At 40.0% G+C, this 17,605-nt stretch overlaps 1 protein-coding gene across 2 annotated transcripts in view; it reads left to right on the plus strand.

The window, feature by feature from the left end:
• Positions 1-17,605, plus strand: part of RERG (RAS like estrogen regulated growth inhibitor) — a 96,787-nt gene that overhangs the window by 73,234 nt on the left and 5,948 nt on the right. For both annotated transcript variants that reach the window (XM_057390010.1, XM_057390011.1), the window contains exon 3: positions 4,321-4,377. In XM_057390010.1, coding sequence (XP_057245993.1) covers positions 4,321-4,377 — 57 coding nt within the window. The remainder of the gene's footprint in view (positions 1-4,320; positions 4,378-17,605) is intronic.

The raw sequence follows: 17,605 nt of genomic DNA on the forward strand, positions 1-17,605 counted from the left end.
TTTATTTCTGAAAGTGCTTTTTGATCACTGTAACCTTTGGTTTTACCCACTCTGGTGTCTCCTGCCAAGTATGGTTTCCTGATGACACATCATCATGGCACCAGGAATGGACRTGTTGATAAGTTAAATTATGGGACTACTTTCAGACCATTTTTATAGCTGAAAATTCTCATGCCATAAAAGAGTCGTCATACAATCMTTTCACTGTGGAAAACTGTTATTTTTCTTAGAATAACTTTGAACTCTGTAACTTTTTGGGAAGGGGGTTGTTTTTCAAATGAAACCCTGCTTCCTTTCTTCCCCAAAAAACTCAGCTTGTATTAGCTGGAACAATTCCAAATCCACAAAGATATGCATTCAGACAGATTGTAAATTTAGCTAGAGCATTTGCATGTTACTAAATCCAAACAAAGATCTAAAGCAAGACACAAAATATCACAYGCACACACACAGAGACAGAAAAGTTTCAAAATGTACGGACTGGCATTTTTAAAGCTGAGTGAGGGACTCAGCCTCACAAGTTCGAAAGAAATTGATTAATTATTTGGTTGATAATCTTGGTTCATGTGCCAGGTTAATTCCTGAATACAACTTCATTGTCTTCAGTGGAGCTGAACWGCAAATGTATTTGACAGATAGTCATGATTCTTCTCCAAGAATAACWTCTAAGGCAGAAGTTTTAAACATGAGTGAATGAAAGTCCTGTGCCAAGTTCTACCCTAATTTATACCCTGCACACAACAGCTGACTTGGAAGCGAGGGTGTGAGGAAAGGCAGGAGGAGACACAAGTCTGTTCTTCCCTTGCTGGGACGTTACCTCAGTTCCCTTCAGTGATGGTCATCTCTCCAAAAAACACAGCGGGAATCCACCATGCAGTTTGCTGGAGACTCTTTCCTTCCAGCCTGCAAGTTCTTGCATTTCACAARCAGTAARTGTTCAGGGAAGAGCCTGGACTGGYCTCAGTGCAGGGTTATGAAATTCTCTCCTGTTAACTGCTGCATYAGTCTGAATCTTGGCTGCTTCAAAATGAATTTGAAGATAAGTGCTGGAAATGGCCATTTTAATATGCATACTGGAATTAGTCACTTAATTTAATCAGAAAGATAATGTGTTTCAGACAGTTTCAACCGCAATGTTATTTTGAATCAAAACCCAGCATTTGGGTTGTTTTGGGTTTGTTTTTTTTTTTTTCTTTTTAAGTCTGTTGGGCTATTTTGGCTCATTATTAAACATGTTTAATTAAAACTGACTGGTCAAACAGTGCACACACCTTTGCTCAAGTGAGAGGCAAGTAATGTGCATCTCAACTCATTTTTAATACAACGTTGCTAAGGACCTGAGGGAATTTTATTGCTTTCCCCAAAGCATCATTTAAACCAACAGCAGAAATCCGAGTTCTACAGCTCTGAGTGTAGCGAATTGCTAATGTCCTCACTTCTGATTCTTTGCTGGCAGAGTTATTTTRCTGAAAAGTGATGTAATCTGGCAGTGAGTGAGCTCAGCATAAACAGCCTGGCTCCACAGTAATACCCCTGCTCTGGGGGATCATTGCTGGGGCAGGAGGCACGAGCCAGCAGCTTGGCCTCCAGACTGACAGCCCAAGCACTTGGATGCCCTTTGCAGCTCTTCTCTCATCGACTATTTTCAGTCAAAGCATGCAGCAAAGTCACTAATATTGTTTTAATACCCAACTGGATGTCAGAGGCCTGTGTGCTAAGCACCCCTAATGAGGCAAAAGTGAAGACATTTCCCATCCAACATAGGCTGCGACACTTACAAACAGAACAGACTCTGGATCAAGAGCATCTCACGTTCCCCTTCTGTGAAAAGCAGCTAGCTGCTAATCCTCAGCCTCATAAAAATGTGTGGAAGTGAAAAGCTTTACAGGATGGGCTGTGACCATTTTGTATTTTGAAGTATTTTGAAGGAATTGGCTGGGTCAGGAGCAGGGAGGCTGAGCTGAGACAGCCCTGCAGGAGCAGCAGCTCTGCACAGCCCAAGGTGCCCCTAAAGCTGGCACAGAGCACTCTGAAGCTGAAGGTGATAGTTCTCCACTCACTGGGGTTGTGCTAAGGTGCTATTTTCCTCCCTTCATCAGGCCCAAAGAGAATTAAAGCATGTATTAAAGTACTTTACTGGCAGCAGTGCCTAGCAAGTGGCTCCCTGAGCTTTCTGTGCTCCMCACAGAGATGTGCCAGCAGAGAGACTGATTGCCATGTGACTCTGCGTATGACAGCACCTTCCACCCTTCCTTTCTTTAGTTCAGCTCCCTCCTAAACATGCAATTCTTTATGTATCTGTATGTGCTGGAGACAAATACAGCCTAGCTTTTCCTTCCTCACCAGAATTACTCCTGTGATCTCTAATTATCACCTCTGCAGCTCTGCACACCTGTACCATTTCATCCTGTGTACAGAACTGTAGGTTTCTCTTCCCAGGCTCATCTCAGCAGCTGCAGTCCAGTTCTAGTTTTATTTATTAGGAATTGTCACCTTCTCACCATTTATGCATGGGCTACCTCCAAAATCAGCACTTTTTTCCTTCAGAGCTGCCGTCTTAGTCATGCTTGACAGACTTTCTTCCATTCCCTCCATCATTTTGACTCTCCAATTCCCACCTATGAGTAAAATCTTATAACTAAATGGATCATATTTAAGTATAAAAATAGTTGCACAAATTCTTCTGCCTTTTCTCTCTCTTCATTAGCTACTCCTGGTCCAGGCACAGGCTCAGGCATTGCCACACAGGTGGCCCATCATTGCTTCTCCTTCACAAAATGCCTTGTCAAAGGAGAAAGCATTTTTTAATTCTGTCCTTGATAAAGAAGATAATAAGAGAGAATCTATTACTGCTAGTAATAGCTTAGAGAATAGAGTCATGACCAAACTTTCAAAACAAAAAGATGCTTGAATTGTTCCAGCTGAGATAAAAGGTACAGAAAAAAAGGTCCTGGTGCAACATCACCATGGAAGGAAAATAAGCYACCAGGAGGTCATCTTGTACTGTTGTGACATTCAGGTTAAGGACCGTGACTTGAAAAGTTACTTTGATTAAGAATTGCCACATCTACTCTGAGAAACAAGGACACCATTTCAGCAAAGCCTAAGCAGAAAAAGATCAAAGTAGGATTTCCTAAGAAAAAGAGAAACTTAAAACCAACTTAAAATTGCTCCTTGTGTGTTGATCTCATTTCCTTAGGATTAGCTTCTTATTACCCCTACTTATTACCCCTACTTCATACCCTAAGTATGAAGTTAATCTTAAGTCTAATAGTTAATCTTAAAACTAATATTCCGATTGTCTGATTAAGCAAATCTTAATTCATTAGATTTATTCTGCAGACTGTTGCTCTATCCTACCATTGGCATAGAAGTCTGGGATGTAGGGCACTCTCTGGCTTCAGTTACGAAAAAGATCAGAAATGGGTTTTACTGTCCACCTGAGCCAAAGGAAGAATGGGACAATCCTACAGGGCTGATGATGAGGAAGAGCTTTCCTGTAGCTGTAATTGCTGCATTTCTAGCTAGYGCAGTGATATCTGTGGCTTCATTTGCAGAAAGCATTTTGGATGGTCTGCTGTGCTAAATGATCCATTTACATCACTAGAAATTCAAAGCACTGCTTAGTTTTAAATTCAAGAACAAAGTCTATATAAGATGTTTTTACAGTGTTTGGAGGGATAGAAAAAAATTAAATACAAGAACATAAATAACAAGATCTTAGCCTAGAAGCTGAAACTAAGAACAACCTGTCCAGTGCTCCAAAATCCAAGCTTCTTTTTTTTTCTATTTCTGCAAATTGATTAATAGYRTGTTTGACTGWTGGTTTAAAATATTTTATCTGTTTGCTTCAAGTACACAAAACATGGARGTTAAACTATTACAAGGAAGGCATGCCAAAATAGAGAAGAAAGCTATTTAGCCAATTATTTCTGCCTTACAAGGTTTACAATCCTAAGGGAAGTTTTCAAGAATAAAATTAATTTCAACAACACTTGTTTTGAAGTGTCAAAGCTGGTTCCAAAACTGCCAACTCTTTTTCCACTGGCTATAGGAAACCTAAAGCATCCAAAGTAGTGGCTTTAATTTTGTAAAGAGTTTTGGTTTTATTTTTGTTTYGTTGCCCCCCTCCRAAAGTGMAAAGTGGGCCACAAACAGTGACAAGTTCTCCAGTGCCACAAAAWGCAACACTGAGTTCTGTTCACAGTTCAGGGGAGTTGTTACATGTCCACTCACATTGAAAACTTTGCTGGAAAAGCTTTAAGAATCTGTTGAGTTGACGTCTTGTTCTTCTCACCCAAAATCTCTTTGTCCCTCCAGCTCTCGTCGTGCGCTTCCTGACCAAGCGGTTCATCTGGGAGTACGACCCAACGCTAGGTAAGATTTTATTTTCCTGGAAAAACAGTGTGGAATAGCATGGCTGAAGAAATGGAAATCACAGAGTTAAAATTCCAAGCCTCAGCCAGCCTTTAAATTTGCTGTAAAAAGCTTCTCTATGGTCATTTTAAGCTGAAACAAATTGTAACCTAAGATGGCAAAATAGAGAAGCAGAAACTTGAGTTGTTGGATGAGGCACATTTCTGCCCACTCAGAAATCCATGGGAATTTTGCCATTGAAATCAATTGCTTCAGTATTTCACGCCTCAAATTATTTAGTGTGAGATCAGTTTCCTGCTTTTGGATAACCCAAATGTCTTCTGCTAGAGAATAAGATGACTGGGATACAGATCTTAAAAATTCATTGCAAAAGGAAAAAAATATACAGCTTTTTCCAGTTGCTCTACCTAGATTTAGCTAAGTTTTTTGTCCTCACTTTCAAACATATGCTGTCTCTCATTTTTTGGGTGATCAGATAGGGGCACCAATCATCTCAAGGGCATCCACATGTCACTTGCACTGTTCCCACTTAGCTCTCTTGGGTCTGGCACTTTCAAGAAGCTGGCTCGGACATCTCAAAACACCTGTCAAACGGTTGCCCTGAATTAGATGATTTGCTTAAAATCTGTGGCAAGGTAGGATTTCTTGATATTTCTTAAATTAGAATATGTTTAAATGTTCTGTGCCAGAGCAGATCCAGACCAAGAAGTCCAAGACAAGGCATTCATGTCTTAGAAGGTGCCTTCAATACCTCAGGGTAAGTGATTCACACTCAAAGTAAAGGGTTAAAAAATTCCCTTTTGTCCAACAATGTGTTGTTCACTCATTCCTAACATTTCTTTGTAGGCTCTAACACAGTATAGATCATATAGCTATACATAAATTTCTCCATTAAKATTCTTTCTTTAAGAGGTCTGCTTAAGGAAATAGAAAATGCCATAAACTTGCATAGCAGAAATTCTATTACAGAACCCAGGTAACCCTTTGAAAAAAGCAAAGTACCCAGGATCATACTAAGTATTTTTTTTGGAGAAATGGAGAGATGACAGATATCAAAACTCCCATCTTAGGAAAACAAATCTCARTGCAACCTGAACTCAAATACATTCTTTTATCTGCTGCTATCAATATATTCCTCAGKGAATTGTATGCACAGTGCTGCACAGTGGAATGTTCAATAGAATGTTCTGTTAGTATTATTAGTTTTAGTACTTCACATTTCTATCACTAGTACATCGTTTTAAGAAKTTGACAAGAGGTGTATAAAGTCTTTTCTCGTGTAGTCCAAGTTCATCAATTTCTTACAGGGGCACTCTGAGAACATTTTTGCCTTGTTCAGCCACACAAATGAAGTTACCAGCAAGCTACAAGGTTTATTATTTTTTGCCCCATTATGAAGGCCCCATGTCTTCTTGCTGTACAAGACTTGACATTTGTTTCTGTTTTACAAATGAATACAATTGCAAATTACCATGCCCCTCAGGAATCTAATTGTCTACTCTTTGCAGCACGGAAAGCTTTCGTGCAGGCAACAGTCTTATCTCAATAAACTAAAAATTAAATCTCTTCTGATTTAACTGAATTCTACATCCCCATTCAGTTTAGAGAATAATAGCTCAAATTATGTATTACAGTCATTGTGATGYTAAATGCTCTAGGGTGCTTGGAGGAAAAGGTTGAGAAATTCAAAAACTAATAAACTATTGTTAATAAGTTATTTCTTCATCACAGTAATCTCTGGTGGAAGCTGCTCACCATAGTTTGTTTTGTAAAGTATTATTTTGTCAAACTATAGATCACAATGGGATCCAAAGAAGGTTCTGAAGTGTTAGAGATGAAAAATTATCTTGAAATCATAACCACTATTCAGACCATCAGAGATCAATGAGAAAGGAACTGTACCTTCAAAAGCTTTGAAAAACAGTGCCTGAAAAAAATGCATTTCTGTCTTTAGAGACAGAAAAAAATGCATTTCTGTCATCCTGCAGAGATTTGGTGTCCAGTTACCTGTAAACATCTGAATTCACTGAGAAGTTTTAGCAGAATAGATTTATTTCTACTTAGCAGTCAAGGACTGGCAGTTCTGTCAAAAGATGAACATCTACATGCTCAATCAATGTGACAAATTAAAGTTGTGTCAGTGAAAATAATTTCCTCTACAGGGAGAAATAAGCAGCTTTGTCAARTTTTTCTAAAAGGACAGGAATAAAACAGATGCAAACCATACAGCAACTAAGCAACTTTTTGTTAAAAATCACTGGGGTTGTGACAAAAACATCGAATTTATAGTTAATTTCTTATGTTAAGTTTTCAACCACTCATTGGCCCTCTGATGCAAGCAATCCCCAGATAATTCCTATTTTTAGGAATTTTTCCCAATTCCTATTTCACCAGCTGTTCATGGCCTGATGGAAATTCAACATTTACCTAAACTAAGCATTGTATTAAAAAAACCCTATTCCTCTTTTCGTTCAAGGGTGTCACATTTTAACTGGAAGGAAAAAAAACACACCTTATAAATATTCTTTACTATTCTAACCTGCCAGAAGAAAATAAAGGGCCATATTTTTAGCAGCACCTGGATAGACTGCTGTACCTCCAGGAGCCAAATTACAAACCACAAAATCACATTTTCTGGTAGGGGGAACGTCACTGAACCTTGCAAACTTTGGAAGACAGAGCTGCTGCYGAAGTGAGTGCTTTGCAGCTCTCCCAGTTTTGTGCACAATGCTGGATCTGTGCAAACGTTGGTGGGACAGCTGCATCTTCACAAGAGTCCATCTCACTCTGCTTTTTATTTTACTGTTCTCAGCCAGAGGGCAACAACCACAGCAAAGGTCATTTTCTGGGCAGTGTTAACCATCAGCCTTGACCTGTCTATAATTTCTGTTTGACTGGCAAGTCATTGTCAACATCTTAGCACGAGGTTTCTATTGGTTTTTCAAAAAGGTGCTAAATTCCTCAGGCTAAATTCCTCAGGCTAAATTCCTACCTGACATTAGCAAGGTGAATGATTTTCTACATCCATCTTCATTTATAGTAAATCTCAGCTATCTCACATTTTCAACAGAATTAAACAAAACAGCTCTATGTAGAAATGGGCTAGAGCTGTACATTTTAAAAAATGCACGCAGTTGTTTCCTAAAATATTAAATACATGAAGAACTCAGCATTAAACTAATCTTCTTTAGCTTGTAAAATACATGCTGAGAAAGGGGAATGGGTTCTCACATGCATTTCACCAAACTTCATTAATGTTTGCATGTTTTTAAATAGAACACAACTTAAAAAATGTATAAGCAAGCTCAGTGTGATGTTAGAAGGCCTCACAACCCTCAGATGGTTTTGGGCACCACCTGTACCACCACTTATCATGAATGTGGGGCTCCTGTGGACCTYTGTGACCCCAGGAATGGCCCCACAATTTTCAAAGCTGCTGGGARTAGCTGCTCTCCCCATAAACTGCAATAACACTCCACATCCCAGCAATTCCCCCATGAGTTACTGGCAGCATTCAGAATTCAGGGTACCTTCACCAGAACTCAAAAGAGGGGGAGAATATTGTGGTTCACTGTGATGTTGAATTGATTTTAGAATTGGAGATGCTGAATCAGAGTAATCAAGGGAACTACTAAATTTATTTTTTTCCTGGGAGGCCAGAAAGAAGGAGGAAGCCCAAAGAGCCATCACAGCAGCAGAGAGACAGAGGGCCTGCAGAGCTCTTTGTGGGTAGCAGCAAATTTCCTGCCTCCATAAGCCATGACATGCAGGGAGGATCTCCTGCCTCAAATGATGAAAGGAGAAAATTCATCATTGCTATGGCTCAGTGCTTTGAAAAATAACTTTTGCAGCATTTCTCTCAGAAGACATTTGTTGTTCCACCAAAATTGGAACAATTTCCTTTACTAGAAGCAGAGTATCCAAGAATTTAGGAAAAAAAAAAAAAAAAAAGAAAAAAAGAAAAAAGAGGGGATTATGAATAGGTTTTGTCATTTGATCTGCGTTAGCATTTTTATGTATAGTTGGGAGAATCGGGGGGTTCCTGAGGGTCAGGGACTTAAACATCAATTTTTGCTGTATAGGAAAAAAAACCCAAACAAATAAAACCCCAGGTAAATACAGAAGACAGGCTCCTCAGTTCTTTTCTTGTTTCTCTAACTGATTTGCTGCTTGCAGTCTCTCTGCCACTGTGTTTCAACTATAAAATCCTTCATTTTACAGAAGGATTGAAAACCCTTTGAGTAAATCATACTCAGATTTGAGACACGTATCAAAGGCACACACAAACACCAAGCAAAGACTGGATTTGAARCAAAAGCCTACTTATATCAGCAAACAAGGAGATAATATTTTTGTTGACCTTTCTAAAAGTGTCTTGGCTTTCTCTCACTACCCCTAGATGTCTTTCTCTGTGTTCTGTTCACACATTTCATATGATTTTGCCAATCCACTGGAAGGCAAACTCTCCCTGGGCACATAATCAGTAGAAGAGGTCATGACTGACTGTCCTGGGTATGAAGGAAAAGACAGAAAGAAAAGGAGTTTATTGAATTTGAGTGGGATAGAGAGAAGACTYTTCACTGCTTTAAAGGAGCAGAGATAACTGTGAGAAATGGTCTGAAGAAAAATTRTAATTTTGCCAGCACTGCTAGATTAATGGTGACGTTTTTGAAGACTGTTTCTTCCAACTCTATCACASTTTCTTTACAGCTTTTTGTTCTCCTTTTTCCTTCTGGGAGAATAAAAAACTTGAGCTGGGTTTCTTAAAGGTCCTATCTAATGAACTATACAGACAGCCCATAGGAAACCATCAAACATGGGGAAAATGTGTAGGTTTCCGGAAAGTAAGAAAGATAGGAGATAAAGTTGTACAAATTGCTTGAAGGAAGGAGACAGAAACCCCTCGTAGAGCCCAGAATTCTCCCACAGCAGAAAACTAAATCTCCTGCAGAYGAGTGCAAGACTTACAAATTTCACAACTGCAGCAAGAACAGCAGAAATGACTCTGTGAAGGTATTTACACTGGCAAGAAGGTTTTTCCCACTGGAAGACTTCTTGCTATGATGATTATTTTTACATTAGAAGGGTAGTTTTTCCTATGTCTGTAGCTGGGGGTTCTGTTAGCAAAATAGTATCATTCAGGAATCACATGGAAATTTTGCAGATCCCATACATGATGTAAATAATATGGCAGCATTAGCAAATAATGCTGGCCAGAGTTTCTTTTTTGSATTTGATAAATACAGGTCTGTATGAACAACATAACAGAGCGAAGTAGGAATATATCCAAACTAGYTTCCATCAAAATGGCTGATAACCAGAAGCAGCTTAGCTGTGGGAATCAAGACCTCACTGTGAAATATTAGCTTTTAATATTATTTATTATATATTTTAATTCATTGTAGCAAGAGGAGATGCRAGAAATATCTTTTTGGGATAAATTTGGGCCATGAAAGCAATGATAAAGAGCTCAGGTCCAAGCACAGTTCTCAAGGATTGTCTTTGTTGTCTAGTTTATTCAGCTAACACGTTGTCTGGACAGCTRGGATATCATCTGAATACAAACTCTTGATCCCTGGGATTGCCTTTCCTGCTGCAGATCCCAAGTTAAAGAAACATGTCTTTGTGTASTGTGGATTTCTCGTTTTCTTGACTTGTGACTTACTCAGCAAGTTTGTCCTAACACTGCTGAAGGTTTAACTGCCTGTCTCTAGCATGAAAATCCTACAGCAGCACGGCTCAGAGAGAAACTGCCCAGACAGCAAACAGAACTTTTAACAGAGCAGCCCCTAGTAAAATAGGTGTTAATAAATCATTAACTGATGGCCCCTTCAGCCTTGGGTGTAAAGACTGACAGCCCTAGAAGGAAGGCAGCCTCCCCTCCCAACCCTCTCCTCCTCCTGCTGCACAACAGGATAGTGCAGTCTACACAGTGCTCATGAATAAAAATGTATTTTATATATTTTATWWTTTACRTAGTGAGCAAAACAGGAGAGAGTTCTGCTATCATCTTGCAGAACTTTGCCTTCTGCATATTTTGTCTGAACACCCGTGTTGACAGCTACAGCTTATCCAGGCAAGGCTGGGAATAGCACGGGGGGTCCTGAGTGGGCTCTCTCCACTCATYGTGCAGTAATAATGAACCATTTGGGGATGGGGGGAATGGCTGCCAGCCTGTGCTTTGGGACTGCCATGACAAACATGGARACACTTCAGAAATCACTGGGAAGCAGCCTTATCCTCAAGCCAGGSTCTATCCTCGATTTTTATTGACAAAATTACTCATTCCTTCTGCCTCAGTGCTTAAGGGATTCAGCCCTCAGCAGTTTAGGCTGTGCCTTCCCAGGCATCTTCCTGTGCTTAAGTTTTTCCTRCATCAAAACAGTAGAAACATTATTTAACATGATATACATTTAATATGTTGCATCATTTTTACTGTGCTCTTCAGCAGGAGGAATTTATGCTGAATGCATTATAGCAATGAGCCATGAAAGTATTCCCAGTTTCTCTGAGGTGTTTCTAAGGAAATGGACTCATATGGCCTAAAGCACCTCAAAACACCAACTCTGGCTTCTATAATTCTCAAGAAAGACTTGAAATGATGAAATTGTAATTGAGAGCAGCAACAGAAGAGGCTAACAATAACATGGGAAGCAGTTATCTGAAAATGTGGTTTGTTTTCTTTCATATGARTCTCAAGATGAAGATATTCCTGATGCCAGTAATAAAAACACTGCTTTTTTACGGTAGCTCAACAGACAGCAAAACTCAGGAATGGCAGTGGCTGTTCTTGCTATAGCTACAGCTGMAAAGTATTTTGCTCCTACTTTTGTTGCTCATCATGTTCTGAAATGTTTTCCAGATGAGCAGAATTTTCCAGTGCTTGCTTCTGCACCTTCAGGAGAGAAGGTTTTTGTTTTGCTTGTTTTAGGTGTGAGAAAAGTCTCACTGGTTTTCATTTATGTTGTCAGAARTAATGTGAAACTCACATTCTTCCACTAACAAAGACTTCTTACCATCAGACAAAAAGGCATAGCAAAATATGATTTATTTAAACTCAAATTTATCAGGGACATAATTCCTACCAAGAACCAAGATCTCTTCCAAGTGCTGGTGATCAAATGAAATAAAAAACAAAGCAAACARATAAACCAATAACAAGCAATTGTTTAATCCTGCAAGCCTGTTCCCTAGTTGTTAAGTAGTGCTCTGGCTTTACTGGTTGGGTTTTAGTATACCTTATTGAATTTAGTTCCCAGGTACCTGGCCACATTTTCTCTGCCTGTCTCACTAAAAGCTGAATGAGGACAGAACCTATAGGAAAGGAAAAGTAACATCACTTCTCAAAAGAAACCCATTCTTCGCATGCCACAGAAAAATTGTATTTGCATTCAGCAGGAGGTAACAGATAAAGACATTTTTCATCAGTTTTAGAGTCATCTTAAAGAAAACTATTCTACAATTTCTGTTTGGAGGCCGAAATATTATTTATTGAAAATGTCAACTCATCAGGAAAAAATGTTTTGCTACAGACTATGTTTATATTACCCATGTGTTCTACCTTAAAAGAGGAAAYTCTAAGGATGCAACACATCCTCTCATGCCAAGATAAGAACTTTATAGTCTCATGGGGCTATGCAAGAACTTGCCATCTATTACCTTCCCACTTTATTAAAAATAGGAAAACCAAACTGCCCACTAAGCAGAAACCTAATGAAACCTCATTTCTCCTTGTTCTCCATATTTCACACTCCAGTCGCTGTTTGCACGTGTCCTTGCTCCACAGAGCATCCTTTTTCCCCCATGAATCCCCACAGCACCTGAGGCTTCTTCTGAGGTCACCTCCAGAGTGTCTGCCCACCTGCATGGAGCAGGGACAGCCCTGCCTCCAAGGGCCTTCCCTGCTCTTGCCAAGGGCTCTTCTACCCCAGGCCACGTTAGGACTATCAGCAGGGTTTCTTTGCCTCACTCAGCCTCAATTTCCACAGAACAGAAACCTTTGAGAGCTTTGCCTTGCACTGAAAAAGGCAACAGAAAGCAGCTCAGCAGCTAAGGCACACTGAGAGCCTGCAGTGCCTCCCACGTGGCTTCCCTTGTGCTCAGCTCCGATCTGAGTAGTTTGGGAACACCTGCAGCACTGCAGTCACAACCTGATCACAGCAAACACAGCCTCGGAGAGGGCAGTTGAAGGAGAAGTTAGAAAAGAAACGTGTTTGCACATCACCACGACAACTCCAGGAGCAGCATTCACAGCAGGCTGCACGTGGAGCAGGCTGGAGCCCCTGGAGCTGGGTTAAATATCTCTGCAAATAACTATCTCCTTTCATACATGTTTTGGTTTCAATTTGTAGCTTGACACCAATGTTTGTGCAGCATGGCAGTTGCACATTAAGAGCTCATGGCACCTGTGATGTGTGTACAACCTCCTGGAATTTGTCCTTCTCAACTTCCTGGCCCTTGGGACTACACATGCAAGCACAGCATCGAAGCATTTGAGTCAAATTAACAGAGTCACGAAGTTTCCTTGCAGAAACAGAATATTTGATCCTTTTTCTTTTTTTACACATGATAATAATGACGCAATGACCATTCAAGGCATGTTGTTTGATGGTATTATTAACAAACAACCCAACTTTGCTCATTTCTGGGTCAATGATATTAATGAACAGAGAGAGGTTATGCTGCATTAGCATTAGAAATGTGTTCTGAATACACAAGGGTAGTACTRTGCTTACTGTAGAACCATTATGGAGGCAAAATAAAAACCTTCYTGTAAGATAAATAACGGAACATGTAACAGCCAGATGCAAGCAAGAAAAAATAAATTGTGCTTTGGGAAAAGCTGGTCTTGAGGAGGGAAGAAGGCAGGACAGAGTTTCTGAGTCAGGAGGATACATTCAGCTTATAGGGGGTTTTTAAAATGTGGAAAGTTCCTGAAGCAGCAAAGAAATGCAGAGTGGGACAGATTTCACCAGRGCCAGGTCAAGGAAAGGTCTGAAGAACAACACCAGGGATAGTAATAGAATTATTTTTTTTTTCCCAAAGGGCTGTCAAAGTCACTGTTCTCAAATGTGATAGACAGGTGCTCTCAGATGGATGTCAAAGATTGCAGGAGTCTAAATGAATGGTGAGATAAGAACRAAAACACCCCAAACAAAAAGAACAGGAACCTTTTCCTGTTAACAGAACTAATTATCATGAATTTTAATCTTTGAGACATCCTGCTGCATTAAAAGTTCATGTCTATTACCTGAAGGTTTTTGCTCTGAAAGCTCAGCTATAATCATTACACAAAAGGTCTTTCTCCAGATCTCCTGCATTACCTGGATTAATCTGGCTGAAAACCACCATGAGACCTAAGTTTCTCAAAACATTTTTATACATCCTTGTTTTATTAACCTTTCTTGACAAAAAAAAAAAAAATCAACTGAAGTTCTGTATGGAAACAGAGTTTGTGTCCTTCTGTACTTAAAAGAAAACAAAAACCAGGCTGTTCCTTAAGTTTGCCTTTAAAATGTCATTGCTCCATYTCAACTGATTTACCTACTCCTAAAACCAAGCTACCCCTCCATACAAATATTTCTTTCTAGAGCCGTGACATATCCTGACATATATTGCCTATTCAAAACAAGCAAGTATTGAAAAAACCTTTTTAAGTCACTACATTTTACACCACTGAAAATATAAACCAAAAAATAGAAATCACTTTCCAGATAATAGTTTTTCTCTAGAAATTATAATATTCTGAAACAAAGGTATTCAAAAAACCAGAATAGTCCTGGACAAATCAAAGGTTTGGGAGATGATCAGCCAGGTCTTACAGGCCAAAACTCTATTTAAAATGTCACAATAAGCACAGTGCAAGGATGTGATGTGCTCAAGCTGTGGCTGAATATTTCATCCACAGACAGTCTGTGGATCATGGACTTCAAAGTTTTCTCTACATAAGTAGGAYCTTTTCCTGTATTTTTGTTTTAATCATACTGCTCAGAAGAATAGGGATATTTGTAATATGCTTATCAACACCAAGAGCCCCCAGAGAGTTTTGATTGGGTTTTTTCCCTGCAAAATAATTTTTTCCATAATGATTCAGCAGCTGGTCATTTGAAAGATTTATTCAGTTCCTATTAATGAATTTCTGTGGCTCAAAACCAAACCAACTGCTACCACTTTCCAACACATTTCCCAGGCTTTTTGAGAGCTCTAGATATTTTTGAAGTAAACTTTAATTTTTCAAATGATGGAACTAGGAGAACCAAGAGTGCTTTGCACAGCAGGAATGCTGGGGGATTTCAGCTTTAAAACCAGGAGCCACTCTGAAATCTGGCATCACCTTTCAAAGCCACACTCATCAGCACCTTTGGGCCTGTGACTGAGAATCTAACTGGAAGCACAGCACACCCCCAAACCARCAAGAACAGATCAGATTTACTTATTTATGTTGAAGCAGAACAAATAAATAAATGAATCTATTTCCCAAGCACTACCAGCTTCAGGCAGGCCACGGCTCAGTCAGCTCAGCAGCTCGCTGACTCTGCTTTGAGCTGGCAGCTTTGACACCAAGTTTACAGCAGGAAAACCACAGTTCTGTGATGTCTGTACAGTCTGTGAGGGTTCTGCCCCACAGCTGTAGATAGAATACATATATATATAAAATATAGAACATATAGGCACCAGCTGGTGCAAACAGCCAGCTGCAGCTCAGAGTCATCCCAGGAGCCACTGCTACGCTTTTTCTACTTAACCCCGAGGAGGCAAGCATAGGGCTTTTACAGCCTGGACTCATCTGACCAATTAGAGATTTCCAAGCCAACTCTTTTGAGGTGTAATTTATTCAGGAAAGAGCTCAGACAAGCTATATCCAACACCTCCTTTATTTCCTCGACTAATAGGAGTCAAGGGTGCTTAGCAGAGACACAGACACCTGTGTTGTCAATGGTTGCAGTCAGGATCCAGCAGTTATCTCAAACCCTGTAATTACTCTCTGGCTGCATGTCTCAGAAAAAAAAAAAAAAAAAAAAAAAAAAAAAAAAAAGCAGCAGCACCACAAGGAAAATGATTCTAATAAATCCCAAGGCAAGGCAATGTTTTTGTGAAGTACCATGGGACCAGTGCAAGCAGACTGGAACTCACATCTTCAGGGCTCATAACTCACAACACAACCAGATTCTTCAGATGCTTCTGCTCCCTTGAAGGAGAAGCTGTGTCTGTGATTACACCAAAAATGCTTTCAACGTCCAGCTGTTTTACCCTCCTCATTAAAACTCACCCAGCTACCACACATTCCAAAGCACAGGAACAGACACACATTTACTAAGATTTATTTACACAAATCTGACCTAAATTCATGCTACTCATCCAAGATCAAATTCCATTCCAACGTGAGCAGCCAAAGCAAGTTAAACTTGCAATGTAAAGCRCTGCCAGAGCCCTATTTTGAGAAGTATCATTTCAGATTCATGCTGCTTTTGCACAGTGAGCAAAAGTCTATTCCTGGAGATTAGTTCTCCCATTTCATAGGGAAGATCTGTCTGGCCTATCACATCCTGCCTCCCAAGGAGGACATTTCACAGATACCCTGCAGTGATGGCGGGGTGAGCACTTTCTTGGGTTCTGTTGAAAAATTCTCAGCAGCCACTTGTCAGGCAGAGCCAGATGGTGGAAGGCAAATGAGCACTGCAAAGCCTTGACAAAGAAGGAGCTGATACCCCACTGCTGACTCAGAGAGCCATCTCTTCTCCACAGCACCTTCCTCCAAAGATACAAAACACAAGTTCCTAAACAGCCTTGAGCCTGGAGTACTGCACAGGGAATCTCAGCCTAGCACTAAACATTTTAGCCACTGAAATAACTCACTGAAGGTGCATCACTGCATCTTCCACACMAAAATAGTGTCCTGCTTTTTCTGCATTCCCTGAGGGAATTGCTGCAGCCATGAGAGYGTGTGGAAAGGACAGATAAAACATATCAAAGAGACTTTGATACACCTTACTCTCTGTGCAAGTATAGCCTCAGGATCACAGAGGAAGACTCCAACTACTTCCACAGCCTGGAAACACTGGAAGGAGTATTTACARCCTTTAAGAAAACCCAGTCTTCATGGCCTGAAACCCTACAGCCAGATTGCTTACCATCTGCCCAAGTAAATTGACCATTTGTCCTTRTTAGAGACAGCTGGGCAATTACAGCAATGAAGGTGGCACAGGCAGGGAGTGACATTTTTGGTTTGGGAACAGAGTTTGCAGCACTGAACATCAAAACATTCCTGATTATGAAGAGGGTGACATTTTAAAGTAAATAATGAAAACAGGAACTCACCAAACACAAGCCCTTTCAGAAGTTCAAGTTAAAGAAAGCCATTTTCTACAAGATGTCTTTCGTTCTTATTGAAGAGATTTGCACCACATGAAGGAATTTTGTCTCTACAATGCAAAGCATTCGTAGTCACTGGCCAGACTTTTACAGCATACACATTTGCCTTTTGATATAGGACATCTGTGAGCTAGCAACAGTAATAAATCTGAACGTTAGCACAGATAGTTTTCCACGGTTTAGGTCAAATGCTATCAAATTTAACTTATCAGCTTATTAAGATAAAACAAACCCTTTTGTCATTAACTTTCTGATTGGTTGCTGTTCCAGAATTTGGGACAGTAAATAGGGGTTGTTTCTTTTTTCCTATGGCATGGTGTGAATGCCTAATGCCCWCTGGTTATCCTTATAAATCATAAACAGGGAAATCACTGCTTGATCCCTCACTAGAAGAGGGGAATGTGATGATTTCAGCGTGTTTAAAACACACATTCCTGAAATACCTAACTTCTCTGTAATTTTATCACAGTGTAAGGCCTGAGCTTAGTGTTTAGGTTCCTTGATCTGCAACCWTACTGGTTTTGATCTTGTGAGACTTCAAGCTCTACAGTGACAGCTWTTGAGCTGGATACCTTGAGAGTTGTGGTATTGTCTTCCATAGACAATGGAAGCAAATACAAAAAATGGGATTCAGCTTTGCAGAGCTCTCTGCCACAGCAAACTGACCTTTTTTGGGTGCAGATTGCAGCATCCACCAGCCTTTTGCTGGTCTAACATATGGGAAAGAACAAGTTGTGCCCTTTGGAGAGAGGTAAAAGTGTTGCTATTGTAGAAAGGAGGACTTGAGCGTGCTCCAGAATGGCTGGAAGAGCTGCAGCAAATAAATTTTAGTCATAATGTGTATCACATCTCAGCT

This window comes from Malurus melanocephalus, unplaced genomic scaffold, assembly GCF_030028575.1.
Source record: "Malurus melanocephalus ecotype Western Australia unplaced genomic scaffold, MMel_1.1 scaffold_22, whole genome shotgun sequence".
Classification (NCBI taxonomy): Eukaryota; Metazoa; Chordata; class Aves; order Passeriformes; family Maluridae; genus Malurus; species Malurus melanocephalus.